Consider the following 23,568-nt stretch of genomic DNA (forward strand, 5'->3'; position numbering starts at 1 on the left):
TTGTGATGGCCACTCCAATACCTTGACTTTGTTGTCCTTAAGCCATTTTGCCACAACTTTGGAAGTATGCTTGTGGTCATTGTCCATTTGGAAGACCCATTTGCAACCAAGCTTTAACTTCCTGACTGATGTCTTGAGATGTTGCTTCAATATGTCCACATAATTTCCCTTCCTCATGACGCCATCTATTTTGTGAAGTGCACCAATCCCTCCTGTAGCAAAGCACCACCACAACATGATGCTGCCACCCCCGTGCTTCACGGTTGGGATGGTGTTCTTCGGCTTTCAAGCCTCCCCCTTTTTCCTCCAAACATAACGATAGTCATTATGGCCAAACAGTTCTATTTTTGTTTCATCAGACCAGAGGACATTTCTCCAAAAAGTACGATCTTTGTCCCCATGTGCAGTTCCAAACCGTAGTCTGGCTTTTTATGGCGGTTTTGGAGCAGTGGCTTCTTCCTTGCTGAGCGGCCTTTCAGGTTATGTTGATATAGGACTCGTTTTACTGTGGAAAAAGGCACTTTTGTACCTGTTTCCTCCAGCATCTTCACAAGGTTCTTTGCTGTTGTTCTGGGATTGATTTGCACTTTTCGCACCAAAGTACGTTCATGTCTAGGAGACAGAATGCGTCTCCTTCCTGAGCGGTATAATGGCTGCGTGGTCCCATGGTGTTTATATTTGCGTGCTATTGTTTGTACAGATGAACGTGATACCTTCAGGCATTTGGAAATTGCTCCCAATGATGAACCAGACTTGTGGAGGTCTACAATTTTTTTTTCTGAGGTCTTGGATGATTTCTTTTGATTTTCCCATGATGTTAAGCAAAGAGGCACTGAGTTTGAAGGTAGGCCTTGAAATACATCCACAGGTACGCCTCCAATTGACTCAAATTATGTCAATTAGCCTATTAGAAGCTTCTAAATCCATCATTTTCTGTAATTTTCCAAGCTGTTTAAAGGCACAGTCAACTTAGTGTATGTAAACTTCTGACCCACTGGAATTGTGATACAGTGAATTATAAGTTAAATAATCTGTCTGTAAACAATTGTTGGAAAAATGACTTTTGCCACGCACAAAGTAGATGTCCTAACCAACTTGCCAAAACTATAGTTTGTTAACAAGACATTCGTGGAGAGGTTGAAAAACGAGTTTTAATGACTCCAACATAAGTGGATGTAAACTTCCCACTTCAACTGTATGTGACACCGTACGTGATTTTCGGGGACCACTTTTGGCGCGTGTGCGCTACTTTCAGAAAAACTGTCAAAAAAGTATCTAAAACTTCTGGTAACATCTCTTTAATTGAAAGATTGTCCTGTTCCCTAATTGAAATGCCACACTGTTCCCGGTGTGACTCTGTCTCTGTCTGTCTCAGTTCTGGATGTCTGCTCTGGCCATGACCATGCCTGTGCCCTGTGGAGCCTTCATGCCTGTCTTCGTCATTGGTAAGAATTGTGTGCGAATGTGTGTGTTTCAACAATAATGTTAACCCTGTGGATATGCTATTCAGTCTTGTGAGTGTCTGTGTAACATTATGTTACTCTCTCATTAACAATGTGTGTGTGTTTGTGTGTTCTAGGGGCAGCGTTTGGCCGTCTGGTCGGGGAGAGCATGGCCGCCTGGTTCCCTGATGGCGTCCACTCTGATGGCACCATCTACCCCATAGAGCCAGGAGTGTACGCAGCCGTAGGTGAGTTACTGTAGAAATATACACACAAAGGCAAAGTTTGGTACAGATAGACAAGATTAACAATACCTATTCAAGACTAGACACTAGGCACCATTATTGTAAAAGTTAGGTAGTGCAAAGCCAGATACAGTAAGCCCTTTATGTCACAGACAAAAACAATATGATGTCCCCTTTGGCAAGTCCCAAATGTTTTGCTTGCCAGCAATCAAGTTTTCAAGATATGTAACTTTCAAAGTACAGAAATCAAACTGCGTCATACGTGGATGATTTCTGTATTTTGAAAGTTTCAAATCTTGAAAACTTGATTGCTGACAAGCAAAACATTTGGGACTATATCAACAATTGACTAATGCAACAAATACCAAAAGATTGTTTTTGGGTGGAATTTTCCTTTAACGTTGTTGTTATGAGTGATTCTGTTAGCATTGTTGTTGACTGTTGTGCTGATTATGCTGTTGTTCAGTGTTGGGGTTGATGTCATCTGTGTTTGTGTCTAATGGGTGCTGATGTTGTTCACTCACCTCAGCTTTCTGTCTCTCTCTGATGAGCCCTCTTTCACCTCAGCTTTCTGTCTCTCTCTGATGAGCCCTCTTTCACCTCAGCATGGCTAGATTTGCCCTCTCTTTCTCTCACTATCTTTCTCTCAGTCGCTCTCTCTCCCTTTTTCTCACTCTCGTTCTCTTGCTCTCTTGCTCCCTCTCTCCTCCCTCCTAATAAAGTTAGGAATAATCAACCTTCCCTCCCTCCCCTCTATCTCTGCACCCCCTCTCCCACCCACTCTCTCAACTCCTTATTTTTTCTCATTTTATCCACTCATCTCTTTTTCGCTTCAATAACGGTTCTTAAATTAATAAAATGTGTGAGATACAAAGTAATCTCAATTCAACCCTTGTCTCTACCTACCGTCTCCCTCCCTCCCCTCTCATCCCTCCCTCCTCACTTTGTTGCTCCAGTATTATTGATGAATAATCAGTATAGAGTTGAGGTGAAGAGAAGTATGATTACAATGATATTGCTTTTACTACTTTAGTCATGTCAAGGACAGTAACCTCAACCTTCATCTGTACCCATTCCCTCCTCTCCTTTCCTCTCGCCTTTCTTCTTTCCTTCTCTCCCACCTCTCCTCTGTTCTTCCCTTCTCTTCTCCTCCTCCTCTCCCCTCTCCTCCCAGGTGCGGCGGCCCTGTCTGGAGCAGTCACTCACACAGTGTCAACTGCAGTTGTTGTGTTTGAGTTGACGGGTCAGATCAGCCACATCCTGCCGGTGATGATAGCGGTGATACTGGCCAACGCCGTGGCCCAGTCCCTCCAGCCCTCGCTATATGACTCCCTCATCATGATCAAGAAACTACCTTACCTCCCTGAGCTGGGCTGGGGTCACCACGAGTACGTAGGACTACACCTATCTGTCTATCTATCTATCAACAGCACCCCTGGAGCAAAGTAGGGTTAAGTGCCTTGCTCAAGGATAAATCAACAGATTTTTCACATTGTCAGGCCTGGTATTTGAAACAGCAAGCTTTCAGTTACTGGCCCATCACTCTAACCACTACGCTACCTGAGGGTTAACCTTTTGTTCCCATTTTCTAACAGTCATCACTCACAAGCTATGTTTCCATTAACAAGCTATGTTTCCATTAACAAGCTATGTTTCCATTAACAAGCTATGTTTCCATTAACTTGTCCAATTACTTTTGGTCGACATTTAGAACGTTTGCATAGAAAATCAATGTGACAATTGCCTGCTACTGTGCATTTCATTGAACTATCTTTTGTCCAAAAAACAGCTGGACACGATGATGTCACACGTACAATTTTTTTAAAAGTTTTTCACAAAAACCTAGTGTCGAATAATGAAGTGGTTGAAGTGTTACCCATTTAGACAAATTGCGTGACCGCCTGTTTGCCCTCCCACCTATCTGTTTCATGTCTCAGGTAGTCCACGAACACCAGCATGGATAGAATGCATTCATTTACTAATATTTTCCATATTCTAATAATTATCATGTGCCAACATATTGCCACGGTGAAACTTGCACTCCTGTAGGCCTAGATCTGAAATAATTGGATGGTGAAACTTGCCAGCCAACCAGAAAAGCAAGGTGAAGCAATTCAGTCATTCTTGAGTCAGGAAAATCCATGTCCTGCAAAGAAACCTTATTTTTATAGTTGAACAATAGATTTTGCTAGCAGTACGCCTTTAGAATGAAATGTGGAGTGGAGTTTTATAGTTACGTGATGACAAAACATGCCCCCTGTTGAACAGTTACAAATGTTGTCGATCTTTAGAACATTTCTTCTTTTGTGACATTGCTTTTGTCTAATAAACCTGAGTCAAAGGAAACCTGTACTGACTGTATGGGGGGTGCTAATACCCCCTCCCTCTCTTCCACTCCTCCCCTCGTCATCCCTCTCTCCTATCATCCTTCAGGAAGTATAATATTTGTGTGGAGGACATCATGATCAGGGATGTGATGTACATCACCCTCAACTGCTGCTACAGAGACCTGCATGATGTACTACTGTCTGGACACCTCAAGACCCTAGCCCTGCTCGAGTCCAGTGGTGAGACACTCACACGCCCACAAACACACATGCATACACACACATTACAGACACCACAGAACATTTTCAGTCAAATAAAAGTTCCCCACACACACATTCAAGTTATGTATTCTTATGCCAAGTCTGTTGTAATTGTGCAGCGATGCCAAAGCAATTAGCTGGGGCATTTAACCAAGACATAATAAACAAATTCCAAACAAAAGGCAATTATTTAAAACAAACAAACATACCCCCTCATACACACTGTACTGTACCCTGTTGTGTAACACACACACACACACACACACACACACACACACACACACACACACACACACACACACACTCAGACTCCTGGCTGTTCTCAGTTACATCACTCACCATGTTGTTGTGATTCGTTAGGAGTCCCCTGCAGTCTGCACATTAACTACTGTTCTAAAATACCTCTTCTCCTCTCCTTCATCCCATCTTCCCACTCTGTCCTCCCCCTCCTCTCACTCTAATCTCCTGGCCCCTCTCTCTCCATTTCTCCTCTCTTCCATCATTCTTCTTCTCCTCTGCCCATCATCTCTGTCCTCTCTTCACCCCTCACTCCCTTCTTACTTTCTCTCCTTCTCCACCTCTACCCCCTCGTCCCCCCCTCAGAGTCGATGATCCTGCTGGGTTCTATTGAGCGTGCCCAGCTCCAGGCCCTCCTGTCCCTACAGCTGGGCCGGCCACGGAGGCTGAAGTACCTGAGAGACCGGGCTGCTGCTGAGAAGCGCCTGTCGGTGGTCTCCCACCCAAGCAGCGAGGACGGCTCCACCATGGTCAACCAGGAAGTCCACTTCCAGGTCAATAAGGTAAAAGTACAAATACATCTGTATAAGATGTGGTGCTTACCCTCAGTCTTGAAGACTGGATCAGTGAAAGAGAACCTAGGCACTTTTCATAGTGAAAGGGGAAATAAAATGATATGAAATTCTTCTAGTCTCATGGTTGATATTGGCTGTATCTGTGAGAGAAAGAGTTTTAACAAGCCTTTACTGTCCCATCAGTAAGAGGCCAGGAGAGAGAGACAGACAGAGGGAGAGAGAGAGTCCTGGGGTGTTCACAAACACAAAAACAAAAACACAGAGCCCCAGGACAGCAACACAATTAGACCCAACCAAATCATGAGAAAACAAAAAGAGAATTACTTGACACATTGGAAAGAATTAACAAAAAAACAGAACAAACTAGAATGCTATTTGGCCCTAAACAGAGAGTACACAGTGGCAGAATACCTGACCACTGTGACTGACCCAAACTTAAGGAAAGCTCTGACTATGTACAGACTCAGTGAGCATAGCCTTGCTAATGAGAAAGGCCGCAGTAGGCAGACCTGGCTCTGAAGAGAAAACAGGCTATGTGCACACTGCCCACAAAATGAGGTGGAAACTGAGCTGCACTTCCACTGGCAACCAGTGAAGAACAAACACCATTGTAAATACAACCCATATTTATGTTTATTTATTTTCCCTTTTGTACTTTAACCATTTGCACATCGTTACAACACTGTATATATACATAATATCACATTTGTAATGTCTTTATTCTTTTGGAACTTCTATGAGTGTAATGTTTACTATCTACTTCACTTCCTTTGGCAGTGTTAACATATGTTTCCCATGTCATTACAGCCCTTTGAATTGAATTGAGACAGAGAGACACAGACTGACAGAGATAGAGAGAGAAACAAACAAACAGAGAGAGACAGACAGAGAACGAGAAACAGACAGAGATAGAGAGAGAAACAAACAGAGAGAGAGACATACAGAGAACGAGAAACAGACAGAGATAGAGAGAGAAACAAACAGAGAGAGAGACAGACAGAGAACGAGAAACAGACAGAGAGAGAGAGAGAAACAAACAGAGAGAGAGAGACAGACAGAGAACGAGAAACAGACAGAGATAGAGAGAGAAACAAACAGAGAGAGAGACAGACAGAGAACGAGAAACAGACAGAGATAGAGAGAGAAACAAACAGAGAGAGACAGACAGAGAACGAGAAACAGACAGAGATAGAGAGAGAAACAAACAAACAGAGAGAGACAGACAGAGAACGAGAAACAGACAGAGATAGAGAGAGAAACAAACAGAGAGAGACAGACAGAGAACGAGAAACAGACAGAGATAGAGAAACAAACAGAGAGAGACAGACAGAGAACGAGAAACAGACAGAGATAGAGAGAGAAACAAACAGAGAGAGAGACAGACAGAGAACGAGAAACAGACAGAGATAGAGAGAGAAACAAACAAACAGAGAGAGAGACAGACAGAGAACGAGAAACAGACAGAGATAGAGAGAGAAACAAACAGAGAGAGACAGACAGAGAACGAGAAACAGACAGAGATAGAGAGAGAAACAAACAAACAGAGAGAGACAGACAGAGAACGAGAAACAGACAGAGATAGAGAGAGAAACAAACAGAGAGAGACAGACAGAGAACGAGAAACAGACAGAGATAGAGAAACAAACAGAGAGAGACAGACAGAGAACGAGAAACAGACAGAGATAGAGAGAGAAACAAACAGAGAGAGAGACATACAGAGAACGAGAAACAGACAGAGATAGAGAGAGAAACAAACAAACAGAGAGAGAGACAGACAGAGAACGAGAAACAGACAGAGATAGAGAGAGAAACAAACAGAGAGAGAGAGACAGACAGAGAACGAGAAACAGACAGAGATAGAGAGAGAAACAAACAGAGAGAGACAGACAGAGAACGAGAAACAGACAGAGATAGAGAGAGAAACAAACAGAGAGAGAGACAGACAGAGAACGAGAAACAGACAGAGATAGAGAGAGAAACAAACAGAGAGAGAGACAGACAGAGAACGAGAAACAGACAGAGATAGAGAGAGAAACAAACAGAGAGAGACAGACAGAGAACGAGAAACAGACAGAGATAGAGAGAGAAACAAACAGAGAGAGAGACAGACAGAGAACGAGAAACAGACAGAGATAGAGAGAGAAACAAACAGAGAGAGAGACATACAGAGAACGAGAAACAGACAGAGATAGAGAGAGAAACAAACAGAGAGAGAGACATACAGAGAACGAGAAACAGACAGAGATAGAGAGAGAAACAAACAGAGAGAGAGACAGACAGAGAACGAGAAACAGACAGAGATAGAGAGAGAAACAAACAGAGAGAGAGAGAGACAGACAGAGAACGAGAAACAGACAGAGATAGAGAGAGAAACAAACAGAGAGAGAGAGAGACAGACAGAGAACGAGAAACAGACAGAGATAGAGAGAGAAACAAACAGAGAGAGAGAGAGACAGACAGAGAACGAGAAACAGACAGAGATAGAGAGAGAAACAAACAGAGAGAGAGAGACAGACAGAGAACGAGAAACAGACAGAGATAGAGAGAGAAACAAACAGAGAGAGAGACAGACAGAGAACGAGAAACAGACAGAGATAGAGAGAGAAACAAACAGAGAGAGAGACATACAGAGAACGAGAAACAGACAGAGATAGAGAGAGAAACAAACAAACAGAGAGAGAGACAGACAGAGAACGAGAAACAGACAGAGATAGAGAGAGAAACAAACAGAGAGAGACAGACAGAGAACGAGAAACAGACAGAGATAGAGAGAGAAACAAACAGAGAGAGACAGACAGAGAACGAGAAACAGACAGAGATAGAGAGAGAAACAAACAGAGAGAGACAGACAGAGAACGAGAAACAGACAGAGATAGAGAGAGAAACAAACAGAGAGAGACAGACAGAGAACGAGAAACAGACAGAGATAGAGAGAGAAACAAACAAACAGAGAGAGACAGACAGAGAACGAGAAACAGACAGAGATAGAGAGAGAAACAAACAGAGAGAGACAGACAGAGAACGAGAAACAGACAGAGATAGAGAGAGAAACAAACAGAGAGAGAGAGACAGACAGAGAACGAGAAACAGACAGAGATAGAGAGCGAAACAAACAGAGAGAGAGAGACAGACAGAGAACGAGAAACAGACAGAGATAGAGAGAGAAACAAACAGAGAGAGAGAGACAGACAGAGAACGAGAAACAGACAGAGATAGAGAGAGAAACAGACAGAGAGAGACAGACAGAGAACGAGAAACAGACAGAGATAGAGAGAGAAACAAACAGAGAGAGAGACATACAGAGAACGAGAAACAGACAGAGATAGAGAGAGAAACAAACAGAGAGAGAGACAGACAGAGAACGAGAAACAGACAGAGATAGAGAGAGAAACAAACAGAGAGAGAGACAGACAGAGAACGAGAAACAGACAGAGATAGAGAGAGAAACAAACAGAGAGAGACAGACAGAGAACGAGAAACAGACAGAGATAGAGAGAGAAACAAACAGAGAGAGAGACAGACAGAGAACGAGAAACAGACAGAGATAGAGAGAGAAACAAACAGAGAGAGAGAGACAGAGAACGAGAAACAGACAGAGATAGAGAGAGAAACAAACAAACAGAGAGAGACAGACAGAGAACGAGAAACAGACAGAGATAGAGAGAGAAACAAACAGAGAGAGACAGACAGAGAACGAGAAACAGACAGAGATAGAGAGAGAAACAAACAGAGAGAGACAGACAGAGAACGAGAAACAGACAGAGATAGAGAGAGAAACAAACAGAGAGAGACAGACAGAGAACGAGAAACAGACAGAGATAGAGAGAGAAACAAACAGAGAGAGAGACAGACAGAGAACGAGAAACAGACAGAGATAGAGAGAGAAACAAACAGAGAGAGAGACAGACAGAGAACGAGAAACAGACAGAGATAGAGAGAGAAACAAACAGAGAGAGAGAGAGACAGACAGAGAACGAGAAACAGACAGAGATAGAGAGAGAAACAAACAGAGAGAGAGAGAGACAGACAGAGAACGAGAAACAGACAGAGATAGAGAGAGAAACAAACAGAGAGAGAGAGAGACAGACAGAGAACGAGAAACAGACAGAGATAGAGAGAGAAACAAACAGAGAGAGAGACAGACAGAGAACGAGAAACAGACAGAGATAGAGAGAGAAACAAACAGAGAGAGAGACAGACAGAGAACGAGAAACAGACAGAGATAGAGAGAGAAACAAACAGAGAGAGAGAGACAGACAGAGAACGAGAAACAGACAGAGATAGAGAGAGAAACAAACAGAGAGAGAGACAGACAGAGAACGAGAAACAGACAGAGATAGAGAGAGAAACAAACAGAGAGAGAGAGACAGACAGAGAACGAGAAACAGACAGAGATAGAGAGAGAAACAAACAGAGAGAGAGAGACAGACAGAGAACGAGAAACAGACAGAGATAGAGAGAGAAACAAACAAACAGAGAGAGACAGACAGAGAACGAGAAACAGACAGAGATAGAGAGAGAAACAAACAGAGAGAGAGAGACAGACAGAGAACGAGAAACAGACAGAGATAGAGAGAGAAACAAACAGAGAGAGACACAGACAGAGATAGAGAGAGAAACAAACAGAGAGAGAGAGACAGACAGAGAACGAGAAACAGACAGAGATAGAGAGAGAAACAAACAGAGAGAGACAGACAGAGAACGAGAAACAGACAGAGATAGAGAGAGAAACAAACAGAGAGAGAGACAGACAGAGAACGAGAAACAGACAGAGATAGAGAGAGAAACAAACAGAGAGAGAGAGACAGACAGAGAACGAGAAACAGACAGAGATAGAGAGAGAAACAAACAGAGAGAGAGAGACAGACAGAGAACGAGAAACAGACAGAGATAGAGAGAGAAACAAACAGAGAGAGAGACAGACAGAGAACGAGAAACAGACAGAGATAGAGAGAGAAACAAACAGAGAGAGAGACAGACAGAGAACGAGAAACAGACAGAGATAGAGAGAGAAACAAACAGAGAGAGAGACAGACAGAGAACGAGAAACAGACAGAGATAGAGAGAGAAACAAACAGAGAGAGAGACATACAGAGAACGAGAAACAGACAGAGATAGAGAGAGAAACAAACAAACAGAGAGAGACAGACAGAGAACGAGAAACAGACAGAGATAGAGAGAGAAACAAACAGAGAGAGAGACAGACAGAGAACGAGAAACAGACAGAGATAGAGAGAGAAACAAACAGAGAGAGAGACAGACAGAGAACGAGAAACAGACAGAGATAGAGAGAGAAACAAACAGAGAGAGAGACAGACAGAGAACGAGAAACAGACAGAGATAGAGAGAGAAACAAACAGAGAGAGAGAGAGACAGACAGAGAACGAGAAACAGACAGAGATAGAGAGAGAAACAAACAGAGAGAGAGACAGACAGAGAACGAGAAACAGACAGAGATAGAGAGAGAAACAAACAGAGAGAGAGACAGACAGAGAACGAGAAACAGACAGAGATAGAGAGAGAAACAAACAGAGAGAGAGACAGACAGAGAACGAGAAACAGACAGAGATAGAGAGAGAAACAAACAGAGAGAGAGACAGACAGAGAACGAGAAACAGACAGAGATAGAGAGAGAAACAAACAGAGAGAGACAGACAGAGAACGAGAAACAGACAGAGATAGAGAGAGAAACAAACAGAGAGAGACAGACAGAGAACGAGAAACAGACAGAGATAGAGAGAGAAACAAACAGAGAGAGAGAGACAGACAGAGAACGAGAAACAGACAGAGATAGAGAGAGAAACAAACAGAGAGAGAGACAGACAGAGAACGAGAAACAGACAGAGATAGAGAGAGAAACAAACAGAGAGAGAGAGAGACAGACAGAGAACGAGAAACAGACAGAGATAGAGAGAGAAACAAACAAGAGAGAGAGAGACAGACAGAGAACGAGAAACAGACAGAGATAGAGAGAGAAACAAACAGAAGAGAGAGAGACAGACAGAGAACGAGAAACAGACAGAGATAGAGAGAGAAACAAACAGAGAGAGAGACAGACAGAGAACGAGAAACAGACAGAGATAGAGAGAGAAACAAACAGAGAGAGAGACAGACAGAGAACGAGAAACAGACAGAGATAGAGAGAGAAACAAACAGAGAGAGAGAGACAGACAGAGAACGAGAAACAGACAGAGATAGAGAGAGAAACAAACAGAGAGAGACAGACAGAGAACGAGAAACAGACAGAGATAGAGAGAGAAACAAACAGAGAGAGAGACAGACAGAGAACGAGAAACAGACAGAGATAGAGAGAGAAACAAACAGAGAGAGAGAGACAGACAGAGAACGAGAAACAGACAGAGATAGAGAGAGAAACAAACAAACAGAGAGAGACAGACAGAGAACGAGAAACAGACAGAGATAGAGAGAGAAACAAACAGAGAGAGAGACAGACAGAGAACGAGAAACAGACAGAGATAGAGAGAGAAACAAACGAGAGAGAGACAGACAGAGAAGAGAAACAGACAGAGATAGAGAGAGAAACAAACAGAGAGAGAGAGACAGACAGAGAACGAGAAACAGACAGAGATAGAGAGAGAAACAAACAAGAGAGAGACAGACAGAGAACGAGAAACAGACAGAGATAGAGAGAGAAACAAACAGAGAGAGAGACAGACAGAGAACGAGAAACAGACAGAGATAGAGAGAGAAACAAACAGAGAGAGAGAGACAGACAGAGAACGAGAAACAGACAGAGATAGAGAGAGAAACAAACAGAGAGAGAGACAGACAGAGAACGAGAAACAGACAGAGATAGAGAGAGAAACAAACAGAGAGAGAGACAGACAGAGAACGAGAAACAGACAGAGATAGAGAGAGAAACAAACAGAGAGAGAGACAGACAGAGAACGAGAAACAGACAGAGATAGAGAGAGAAACAAACAGAGAGAGAGAGACAGACAGAGAACGAGAAACAGACAGAGATAGAGAGAGAAACAAACAGAGAGAGAGACAGACAGAGAACGAGAAACAGACAGAGATAGAGAGAGAAACAAACAAAGAGAGAGAGACAGACAGAGAACGAGAAACAGACAGAGATAGAGAGAGAAACAAACAGAGAGAGAGACAGACAGAGAACGAGAAACAGACAGAGATAGAGAGAGAAACAAACAGAGAGAGAGACAGACAGAGAACGAGAAACAGACAGAGATAGAGAGAGAAACAAACAGAGAGAGAGAGACAGACAGAGAACGAGAAACAGACAGAGATAGAGAGAGAAACAAACAGAGAGAGAGAGAGACAGACAGAGAACGAGAAACAGACAGAGATAGAGAGAGAAACAAACAGAGAGAGAGAGACAGACAGAGAACGAGAAACAGACAGAGATAGAGAGAGAAACAAACAGAGAGAGAGACAGACAGAGAACGAGAAACAGACAGAGATAGAGAGAGAAACAAACAGAGAGAGAGACAGACAGAGAACGAGAAACAGACAGAGATAGAGAGAGAAACAAACAGAGAGAGAGAGACAGACAGAGAACGAGAAACAGACAGAGATAGAGAGAGAAACAAACAGAGAGAGAGACAGACAGAGAACGAGAAACAGACAGAGATAGAGAGAGAAACAAACAAGAGAGAGAGACAGACAGAGAACGAGAAACAGACAGAGATAGAGAGAGAAACAAACAGAGAGAGAGAGACAGACAGAGAACGAGAAACAGACAGAGATAGAGAGAGAAACAAACAGAGAGAGAGACAGACAGAGAACGAGAAACAGACAGAGATAGAGAGAGAAACAAACGAGAGAGAGAGACAGACAGAGAACGAGAAACAGACAGAGATAGAGAGAGAAACAAACAAGAGAGAGAGACAGACAGAGAACGAGAAACAGACAGAGATAGAGAGAGAAACAAACAGAGAGAGAGAGACAGACAGAGAACGAGAAACAGACAGAGATAGAGAGAGAAACAAACAGAGAGAGAGACAGACAGAGAACGAGAAACAGACAGAGATAGAGAGAGAAACAAACAGAGAGAGAGAGACAGACAGAGAACGAGAAACAGACAGAGATAGAGAGAGAAACAAACAGAGAGAGAGACAGACAGAGAACGAGAAACAGACAGAGATAGAGAGAGAAACAAACAGAGAGAGAGAGACAGACAGAGAACGAGAAACAGACAGAGATAGAGAGAGAAACAAACAGAGAGAGGACAGACAGAGAACGAGAAACAGACAGAGATAGAGAGAGAAACAAACAAACAGAGAGAGAGACAGACAGAGAACGAGAAACAGACAGAGATAGAGAGACAAACAAACAGAGAGAGAGACAGACAGAGAACGAGAAACAGACAGAGATAGAGAGAGAAACAAACAGAGAGAGAGACAGACAGAGAACGAGAAACAGACAGAGATAGAGAGAGAAACAAACAGAGAGAGAGACAGACAGAGAACGAGAAACAGACAGAGATAGAGAGAGAAACAAACAAAGAGAGAGAGACAGACAGAGAACGAGAAACAGACAGAGATAGAGAGAGAAACAAACAGAGAGAGAGACAGACAGAGAACGAGAAACAGACAGAGATAGAGAGAGAAACAAACAGAGAGAGAGACAGACAGAGAACGAGAAACAGACAGAGATAGAGAGAGAAACAAACAGAGAGAGAGACAGACAGAGAACGAGAAACAGACAGAGATAGAGAGAGAAACAAACAGAGAGAGAGACAGACAGAGAACGAGAAACAGACAGAGATAGAGAGAGAAACAAACAGAGAGAGAGACAGACAGAGAACGAGAAACAGACAGAGATAGAGAGAGAAACAAACAGAGAGAGAGACAGACAGAGAACGAGAAACAGACAGAGATAGAGAGAGAAACAAACAAACAGAGAGAGAGACAGACAGAGAACGAGAAACAGACAGAGATAGAGAGAGAAACAAACGAGAGAGAGAGACAGACAGAGAACGAGAAACAGACAGAGATAGAGAGAGAAACAAACAGAGAGAGAGACAGACAGAGAACGAGAAACAGACAGAGATAGAGAGAGAAACAAACAAAGAGAGAGAGACAGACAGAGAACGAGAAACAGACAGAGATAGAGAGAGAAACAAACAGAGAGAGAGACAGACAGAGAACGAGAAACAGACAGAGATAGAGAGAGAAACAAACAGAGAGAGAGACAGACAGAGAACGAGAAACAGACAGAGATAGAGAGAGAAACAAACAGAGAGAGACAGACAGAGAACGAGAAACAGACAGAGATAGAGAGAGAAACAAACAGAGAGAGAGAGACAGACAGAGAACGAGAAACAGACAGAGATAGAGAGAGAAACAAACAGAGAGAGAGACAGACAGAGAACGAGAAACAGACAGAGATAGAGAGAGAAACAAACAAACGAGAGAGAGACAGACAGAGAACGAGAAACAGACAGAGATAGAGAGAGAAACAAACAGAGAGAGAGACAGACAGAGAACGAGAAACAGACAGAGATAGAGAGAGAAACAAACAGAGAGAGAGACAGACAGAGAACGAGAAACAGACAGAGATAGAGAGAGAAACAAACAGAGAGAGACAGACAGAGAACGAGAAACAGACAGAGATAGAGAGAGAGCAAACAAACAGAGAGAGAGACAGACAGAGAACGAGAAACAGACAGAGATAGAGAGAGAAACAAACAGAGAGAGAGACAGACAGAGAACGAGAAACAGACAGAGATAGAGAGAGAAACAAACAGAGAGAGAGACAGACAGAGAACGAGAAACAGACAGAGATAGAGAGAGAAACAAACAGAGAGAGAGACAGACAGAGAACGAGAAACAGACAGAGATAGAGAGAGAAACAAACAAGAGAGAGAGACAGACAGAGAACGAGAAACAGACAGAGATAGAGAGAGAAACAAACAAGAGAGAGACAGACAGAGAACGAGAAACAGACAGAGATAGAGAGAGAAACAAACAGAGAGAGAGACAGACAGAGAACGAGAAACAGACAGAGATAGAGAGAGAAACAAACAGAGAGAGAGACAGACAGAGAACGAGAAACAGACAGAGATAGAGAGAGAAACAAACAAGAGAGAGAGACAGACAGAGAACGAGAAACAGACAGAGATAGAGAGAGAAACAAACAGAGAGAGAGAGACAGACAGAGAACGAGAAACAGACAGAGATAGAGAGAGAAACAAACAGAGAGAGAGACATACAGAGAACGAGAAACAGACAGAGATAGAGAGAGAAACAAACAGAGAGAGACAGACAGAGAACGAGAAACAGACAGAGATAGAGAGAGAAACAAACAGAGAGAGAGAGACAGACAGAGAACGAGAAACAGACAGAGATAGAGAGAGAAACAAACGAGAGAGAGAGACAGACAGAGAACGAGAAACAGACAGAGATAGAGAGAGAAACAAACAAACAGAGAGAGAGACAGACAGAGAACGAGAAACAGACAGAGATAGAGAGAGAAACAAACAAACAGAGAGAGAGACAGACAGAGAACGAGAAACAGACAGAGATAGAGAGAGAAACAAACAGAGAGAGAGACAGACAGAGAACGAGAAACAGACAGAGATAGAGAGAGAAACAAACAAGAGAGAGAGACAGACAGAGAACGAGAAACAGACAGAGATAGAGAGAGAAACAAACAGAGAGAGAGAGACAGACAGAGAACGAGAAACAGACAGAGATAGAGAGAGAAACAAACAAGAGAGAGAGACAGACAGAGAACGAGAAACAGACAGAGATAGAGAGAGAAACAAACGAGAGAGAGAGAGACAGACAGAGAACGAGAAACAGACAGAGATAGAGAGAGAAACAAACAGAGAGAGAGACAGACAGAGAACGAGAAACAGACAGAGATAGAGAGAGAAACAAACAGAGAGAGAGACAGACAGAGAACGAGAAACAGACAGAGATAGAGAGAGAAACAAACAGAGAGAGACAGACAGAGAACGAGAAACAGACAGAGATAGAGAGAGAAACAAACAAACAGAGAGAGACAGACAGAGAACGAGAAACAGACAGAGATAGAGAGAGAAACAAACAGAGAGAGAGACAGACAGAGAACGAGAAACAGACAGAGATAGAGAGAGAAACAAACAAACAGAGAGAGACAGACAGAACGAGAAACAGACAGAGATAGAGAGAGAAACAAACAGAGAGAGAGACAGACAGAGAACGAGAAACAGACAGAGATAGAGAGAGAAACAAACAGAGAGAGACAGACAGAGAACGAGAAACAGACAGAGATAGAGAGAGAAACAAACAGAGAGAGAGAGACAGACAGAGAACGAGAAACAGACAGAGATAGAGAGAGAAACAAACAGAGAGAGAGACAGACAGAGAACGAGAAACAGACAGAGATAGAGAGAGAAACAAACAGAGAGAGAGACAGACAGAGAACGAGAAACAGACAGAGATAGAGAGAGAAACAAACAGAGAGAGAGACAGACAGAGAACGAGAAACAGACAGAGATAGAGAGAGAAACAAACAAACAGAGAGAGACAGACAGAGAACGAGAAACAGACAGAGATAGAGAGAGAAACAAACAGAGAGAGAGACAGACAGAGAACGAGAAACAGACAGAGATAGAGAGAGAAACAAACAAACAGAGAGAGACAGACAGAGAACGAGAAACAGACAGAGATAGAGAGAGAAACAAACAGAGAGAGAGACAGACAGAGAACGAGAAACAGACAGAGATAGAGAGAGAAACAAACAGAGAGAGAGACAGACAGAGAACGAGAAACAGACAGAGATAGAGAGAGAAACAAACAGAGAGAGAGACAGACAGAGAACGAGAAACAGACAGAGATAGAGAGAGAAACAAACAGAGAGAGAGACAGACAGAGAACGAGAAACAGACAGAGATAGAGAGAGAAACAAACAGAGAGAGAGACAGACAGAGAACGAGAAACAGACAGAGATAGAGAGAGAAACAAACAGAGAGAGAGACAGACAGAGAACGAGAAACAGACAGAGATAGAGAGAGAAACAAACAGAGAGAGAGACATACAGAGAACGAGAAACAGACAGAGATAGAGAGAGAAACAAACAAACAGAGAGAGACAGACAGAGAACGAGAAACAGACAGAGATAGAGAGAGAAACAAACAGAGAGAGAGACAGACAGAGAACGAGAAACAGACAGAGATAGAGAGAGAAACAAACAGAGAGAGACAGACAGAGAACGAGAAACAGACAGAGATAGAGAGAGAAACAAACAGAGAGAGAGACAGACAGAGAACGAGAAACAGACAGAGATAGAGAGAGAAACAAACAGAGAGAGAGAGACAGACAGAGAACGAGAAACAGACAGAGATAGAGAGAGAAACAAACAGAGAGAGAGAGACAGACAGAGAACGAGAAACAGACAGAGATAGAGAGAGAAACAAACAGAGAGAGAGACAGACAGAGAACGAGAAACAGACAGAGATAGAGAGAGAAACAAACAAGAGAGAGACAGACAGAGAACGAGAAACAGACAGAGATAGAGAGAGAAACAAACAAGAGAGAGAGACAGACAGAGAACGAGAAACAGACAGAGATAGAGAGAGAAACAAACAGAGAGAGAGAGACAGACAGAGAACGAGAAACAGACAGAGATAGAGAGAGAAACAAACAAACAGAGAGAGAGACAGACAGAGAAAGAGAAACAGACAGAGATAGAGAGAGAAACAAACAGAGAGAGAGACAGACAGAGAACGAGAAACAGACAGAGATAGAGAGAGAAACAAACAGAGAGAGAGACAGACAGAGAACGAGAAACAGACAGAGATAGAGAGAGAAACAAACAAGAGAGAGAGACAGACAGAGAACGAGAAACAGACAGAGATAGAGAGAGAAACAAACAAAGAGAGAGAGACAGACAGAGAACGAGAAACAGACAGAGATAGAGAGAGAAACAAACAGAGAGAGAGAGAGACAGACAGAGAACGAGAAACAGACAGAGATAGAGAGAGAAACAAACAGAGAGAGAGAGACAGACAGAGAACGAGAAACAGACAGAGATAGAGAGAGAAACAAACAGAGAGAGAGACAGACAGAGAACGAGAAACAGACAGAGATAGAGAGAGAAACAAACAGAGAGAGACAGACAGAGAACGAGAAACAGACAGAGATAGAGAGAGAAACAAACAGAGAGAGAGACAGACAGAGAACGAGAAACAGACAGAGATAGAGAGAGAAACAAACAGAGAGAGAGACAGACAGAGAACGAGAAACAGACAGAGATAGAGAGAGAAACAAACAAACAGAGAGAGAGACAGACAGAGAACGAGAAACAGACAGAGATAGAGAGAGAAACAAACAGAGAGAGAGACAGACAGAGAACGAGAAACAGACAGAGATAGAGAGAGAAACAAACAAGAGAGAGACAGACAGAGAACGAGAAACAGACAGAGATAGAGAGAGAAACAAACAGAGAGAGAGACAGACAGAGAACGAGAAACAGACAGAGATAGAGAGAGAAACAAACAAGAGAGAGAGACAGACAGAGAACGAGAAACAGACAGAGATAGAGAGAGAAACAAACAGAGAGAGAGACAGACAGAGAACGAGAAACAGACAGAGATAGAGAGAGAAACAAACAAGAGAGAGAGACAGACAGAGAACGAGAAACAGACAGAGATAGAGAGAGAAACAAACAGAGAGAGAGACAGACAGAGAACGAGAAACAGACAGAGATAGAGAGAGAAACAAACAGAGAGAGAGACAGACAGAGAACGAGAAACAGACAGAGATAGAGAGAGAAACAAACAGAGAGAGAGACAGACAGAGAACGAGAAACAGACAGAGATAGAGAGAGAAACAAACAGAGAGAGAGACAGACAGAGAACGAGAAACAGACAGAGATAGAGAGAGAAACAAACAAACAGAGAGAGAGACAGACAGAGAACGAGAAACAGACAGAGATAGAGAGAGAAACAAACAGAGAGAGAGACAGACAGAGAACGAGAAACAGACAGAGATAGAGAGAGAAACAAACAGAGAGAGAGACAGACAGAGAACGAGAAACAGACAGAGATAGAGAGAGAAACAAACAGAGAGAGAGAGAGACAGACAGAGAACGAGAAACAGACAGAGATAGAGAGAGAAACAAACAGAGAGAGAGACAGACAGAGAACGAGAAACAGACAGAGATAGAGAGAGAAACAAACAGAGAGAGAGACAGACAGAGAACGAGAAACAGACAGAGATAGAGAGAGAAACAAACAGGAGAGAGACAGACAGAGAACGAGAAACAGACAGAGATAGAGAGAGAAACAAACAGAGAGAGAGAGACAGACAGAGAACGAGAAACAGACAGAGATAGAGAGAGAAACAAACAAGAGAGAGACAGACAGAGAACGAGAAACAGACAGAGATAGAGAGAGAAACAAACAAACAGAGAGAGAGACAGACAGAGAACGAGAAACAGACAGAGATAGAGAGAGAAACAAACAGAGAGAGAGACAGACAGAGAACGAGAAACAGACAGAGATAGAGAGAGAAACAAACAGAGAGAGAGACAGACAGAGAACGAGAAACAGACAGAGATAGAGAGAGAAACAAACAGAGAGAGAGACAGACAGAGAACGAGAAACAGACAGAGATAGAGAGAGAAACAAACAGAGAGAGAGACAGACAGAGAACGAGAAACAGACAGAGATAGAGAGAGAAACAAACAGAGAGAGACAGACAGAGAACGAGAAACAGACAGAGATAGAGAGAGAAACAAACAGAGAGAGAGACAGACAGAGAACGAGAAACAGACAGAGATAGAGAGAGAAACAAACAGAGAGAGAGACATACAGAGAACGAGAAACAGACAGAGATAGAGAGAGAAACAAACAAACAGAGAGAGAGACAGACAGAGAACGAGAAACAGACAGAGATAGAGAGAGAAACAAACAGAGAGAGAGACAGACAGAGAACGAGAAACAGACAGAGATAGAGAGAGAAACAAACAGAGAGAGACAGACAGAGAACGAGAAACAGACAGAGATAGAGAGAGAAACAAACAGAGAGAGAGACAGACAGAGAACGAGAAACAGACAGAGATAGAGAGAGAAACAAACAGAGAGAGAGAGACAGACAGAGAACGAGAAACAGACAGAGATAGAGAGAGAAACAAACAGAGAGAGAGAGAGACAGACAGAGAACGAGAAACAGACAGAGATAGAGAGAGAAACAAACAGAGAGAGAGACATACAGAGAACGAGAAACAGACAGAGATAGAGAGAGAAACAAACAGAGAGAGACAGACAGAGAACGAGAAACAGACAGAGATAGAGAGAGAAACAAACAGAGAGAGAGAGACAGACAGAGAACGAGAAACAGACAGAGATAGAGAGAGAAACAAACAGAGAGAGAGAGACAGACAGAGAACGAGAAACAGACAGAGATAGAGAGAGAAACAAACAAACAGAGAGAGAGACAGACAGAGAACGAGAAACAGACAGAGATAGAGAGAGAAACAAACAAACAGAGAGAGAGACAGACAGAGAACGAGAAACAGACAGAGATAGAGAGAGAAACAAACAGAGAGAGAGACAGACAGAGAACGAGAAACAGACAGAGATAGAGAGAGAAACAAACAGAGAGAGAGAGAGACAGACAGAGAACGAGAAACAGACAGAGATAGAGAGAGAAACAAACAGAGAGAGAGAGAGACAGACAGAGAACGAGAAACAGACAGAGATAGAGAGAGAAACAAACAGAGAGAGAGAGAGACAGACAGAGAACGAGAAACAGACAGAGATAGAGAGAGAAACAAACAGAGAGAGAGAGAGACAGACAGAGAACGAGAAACAGACAGAGATAGAGAGAGAAACAAACAGAGAGAGAGACATACAGAGAACGAGAAACAGACAGAGATAGAGAGAGAAACAAACAGAGAGAGAGACAGACAGAGAACGAGAAACAGACAGAGATAGAGAGAGAAACAAACAGAGAGAGACAGACAGAGAACGAGAAACAGACAGAGATAGAGAGAGAAACAAACAAACAGAGAGAGAGACAGACAGAGAACGAGAAACAGACAGAGATAGAGAGAGAAACAAACAGAGAGAGAGAGACAGAGAACGAGAAACAGACAGAGATAGAGAGAGAAACAAACAAACAGAGAGAGACAGACAGAACGAGAAACAGACAGAGATAGAGAGAGAAACAAACAGAGAGAGAGACAGACAGAGAACGAGAAACAGACAGAGATAGAGAGAGAAACAAACAAGAGAGAGACAGACAGAGAACGAGAAACAGACAGAGATAGAGAGAGAAACAAACAGAGAGAGAGAGACAGACAGAGAACGAGAAACAGACAGAGATAGAGAGAGAAACAAACAGAGAGAGAGACAGACAGAGAACGAGAAACAGACAGAGATAGAGAGAGAAACAAACAGAGAGAGAGACAGACAGAGAACGAGAAACAGACAGAGATAGAGAGAGAAACAAACAGAGAGAGACAGACAGAGAACGAGAAACAGACAGAGATAGAGAGAGAAACAAACAAACAGAGAGAGACAGACAGAGAACGAGAAACAGACAGAGATAGAGAGAGAAACAAACAGAGAGAGAGAGACAGAGAACGAGAAACAGACAGAGATAGAGAGAGAAACAAACAAACAGAGAGAGACAGACAGAACGAGAAACAGACAGAGATAGAGAGAGAAACAAACAGAGAGAGAGACAGACAGAGAACAAGAAACAGACAGAGATAGAGAGAGAAACAAACAGAGAGAGACAGACAGAGAACGAGAAACAGACAGAGATAGAGAGAGAAACAAACAGAGAGAGAGACAGACAGAGAACGAGAAACAGACAGAGATAGAGAGAGAAACAAACAGAGAGAGAGACAGACAGAGAACGAGAAACAGACAGAGATAGAGAGAGAAACAAACAGAGAGAGAGACAGACAGAGAACGAGAAACAGACAGAGATAGAGAGAGAAACAAACAGAGAGAGACAGACAGAGAACGAGAAACAGACAGAGATAGAGAGAGAAACAAACAAACAGAGAGAGAGACAGACAGAGAACGAGAAACAGACAGAGATAGAGAGAGAAACAAACAGAGAGAGAGAGAGACAGACAGACAGAGAACGAGAAACAGACAGAGATAGAGAGAGAAACAAACAAACAGAGAGAGAGACAGACAGAGAACGAGAAACAGACAGAGATAGAGAGAGAAACAAACAGAGAGAGAGAGAGACAGACAGACAGAGAACGAGAAACAGACAGAGATAGAGAGAGAAACAAACAGAGAGAGACAGACAGACAGAGAACGAGAAACAGACAGAGATAGAGAGAGAAACAAACAGAGAGAGAGAGAGACAGACAGAGAACGAGAAACAGACAGAGATAGAGAGAGAAACAAACAGAGAGAGAGACAGACAGAGAACGAGAAACAGACAGAGATAGAGAGAGAAACAAACAGAGAGAGAGACATACAGAGAACGAGAAACAGACAGAGATAGAGAGAGAAACAAACAGAGAGAGACAGACAGAGAACGAGAAACAGACAGAGATAGAGAGACAAACAAACAGAGAGAGAGAGACAGACAGAGAACGAGAAACAGACAGAGATAGAGAGAGAAACAAACAGAGAGAGACAGACAGAGAACGAGAAACAGCCAGAGATAGAGAGCGAAACAAACAAACAGAGAGAGAGACAGACAGAGAACGAGAAACAGACAGAGATAGAGAGAGAAACAAACAGAGAGAGACAGACAGAGAACGAGAAACAGACAGAGATAGAGAGAGAAACAAACAAACAGAGAGAGAGACAGAGAACGAGAAACAGACAGAGATAGAGAGAGAAACAAACAGAGAGAGACAGACAGAGAACGAGAAACAGACAGAGATAGAGAGAGAAGCAAACAGAGAGAGACAGACAGAGAACGAGAAACAGACAGAGATAGAGAGAGAAACAAACAAACAGAGAGAGAGACAGACAGAGAACGAGAAACAGACAGAGATAGAGAGAGAAACAAACAGAGAGAGAGACAGACAGAGAACGAGAAACAGACAGAGATAGAGAGAGAAACAAACAGAGAGAGAGACAGACAGAGAACGAGAAACAGACAGAGATAGAGAGAGAAACAAACAGAGAGAGAGAGACAGACAGAGAACGAGAAACAGACAGAGATAGAGAGAGAAACAAACAGAGAGAGACAGACAGAGAACGAGAAACAGACAGAGATAGAGAGAGAAACAAACAAACAGAGAGAGAGACAGACAGAGAACGAGAAACAGACAGAGATAGAGAGAGAAACAAACAGAGAGAGACAGACAGAGAACGAGAAACAGACAGAGATAGAGAGAGAAACAAACAAACAGAGAGAGAGACAGACAGAGAACGAGAAACAGACAGAGATAGAGAGAGAAACAAACAGAGAGAGAGACAGACAGAGAACGAGAAACAGACAGAGATAGAGAGAGAAACAAACAAACAGAGAGAGAGACATACAGAGAACGAGAAACAGACAGAGATAGAGAGAGAAACAAACAAACA

General features: G+C 42.8%; 1 protein-coding gene across 1 annotated transcript in view; it reads left to right on the plus strand.

Annotated features, from left to right (window-relative positions):
* LOC106613063 (chloride channel protein 2) overlaps positions 1 to 23,568 on the plus strand; it is an 86,721-nt gene that overhangs the window by 51,170 nt on the left and 11,983 nt on the right. The window contains exons 13-17 of the mRNA XM_014214947.2: positions 1,376 to 1,445; positions 1,580 to 1,690; positions 2,862 to 3,075; positions 4,121 to 4,254; positions 4,879 to 5,075. Of these exons, the coding sequence (XP_014070422.2) occupies positions 1,376 to 1,445; positions 1,580 to 1,690; positions 2,862 to 3,075; positions 4,121 to 4,254; positions 4,879 to 5,075 (726 nt within the window). The remainder of the gene's footprint in view (positions 1 to 1,375; positions 1,446 to 1,579; positions 1,691 to 2,861; positions 3,076 to 4,120; positions 4,255 to 4,878; positions 5,076 to 23,568) is intronic.

Source organism: Salmo salar, chromosome ssa09 (assembly GCF_905237065.1).
Source record: "Salmo salar chromosome ssa09, Ssal_v3.1, whole genome shotgun sequence".
In the NCBI taxonomy this organism is placed as follows: Eukaryota; Metazoa; Chordata; class Actinopteri; order Salmoniformes; family Salmonidae; genus Salmo; species Salmo salar.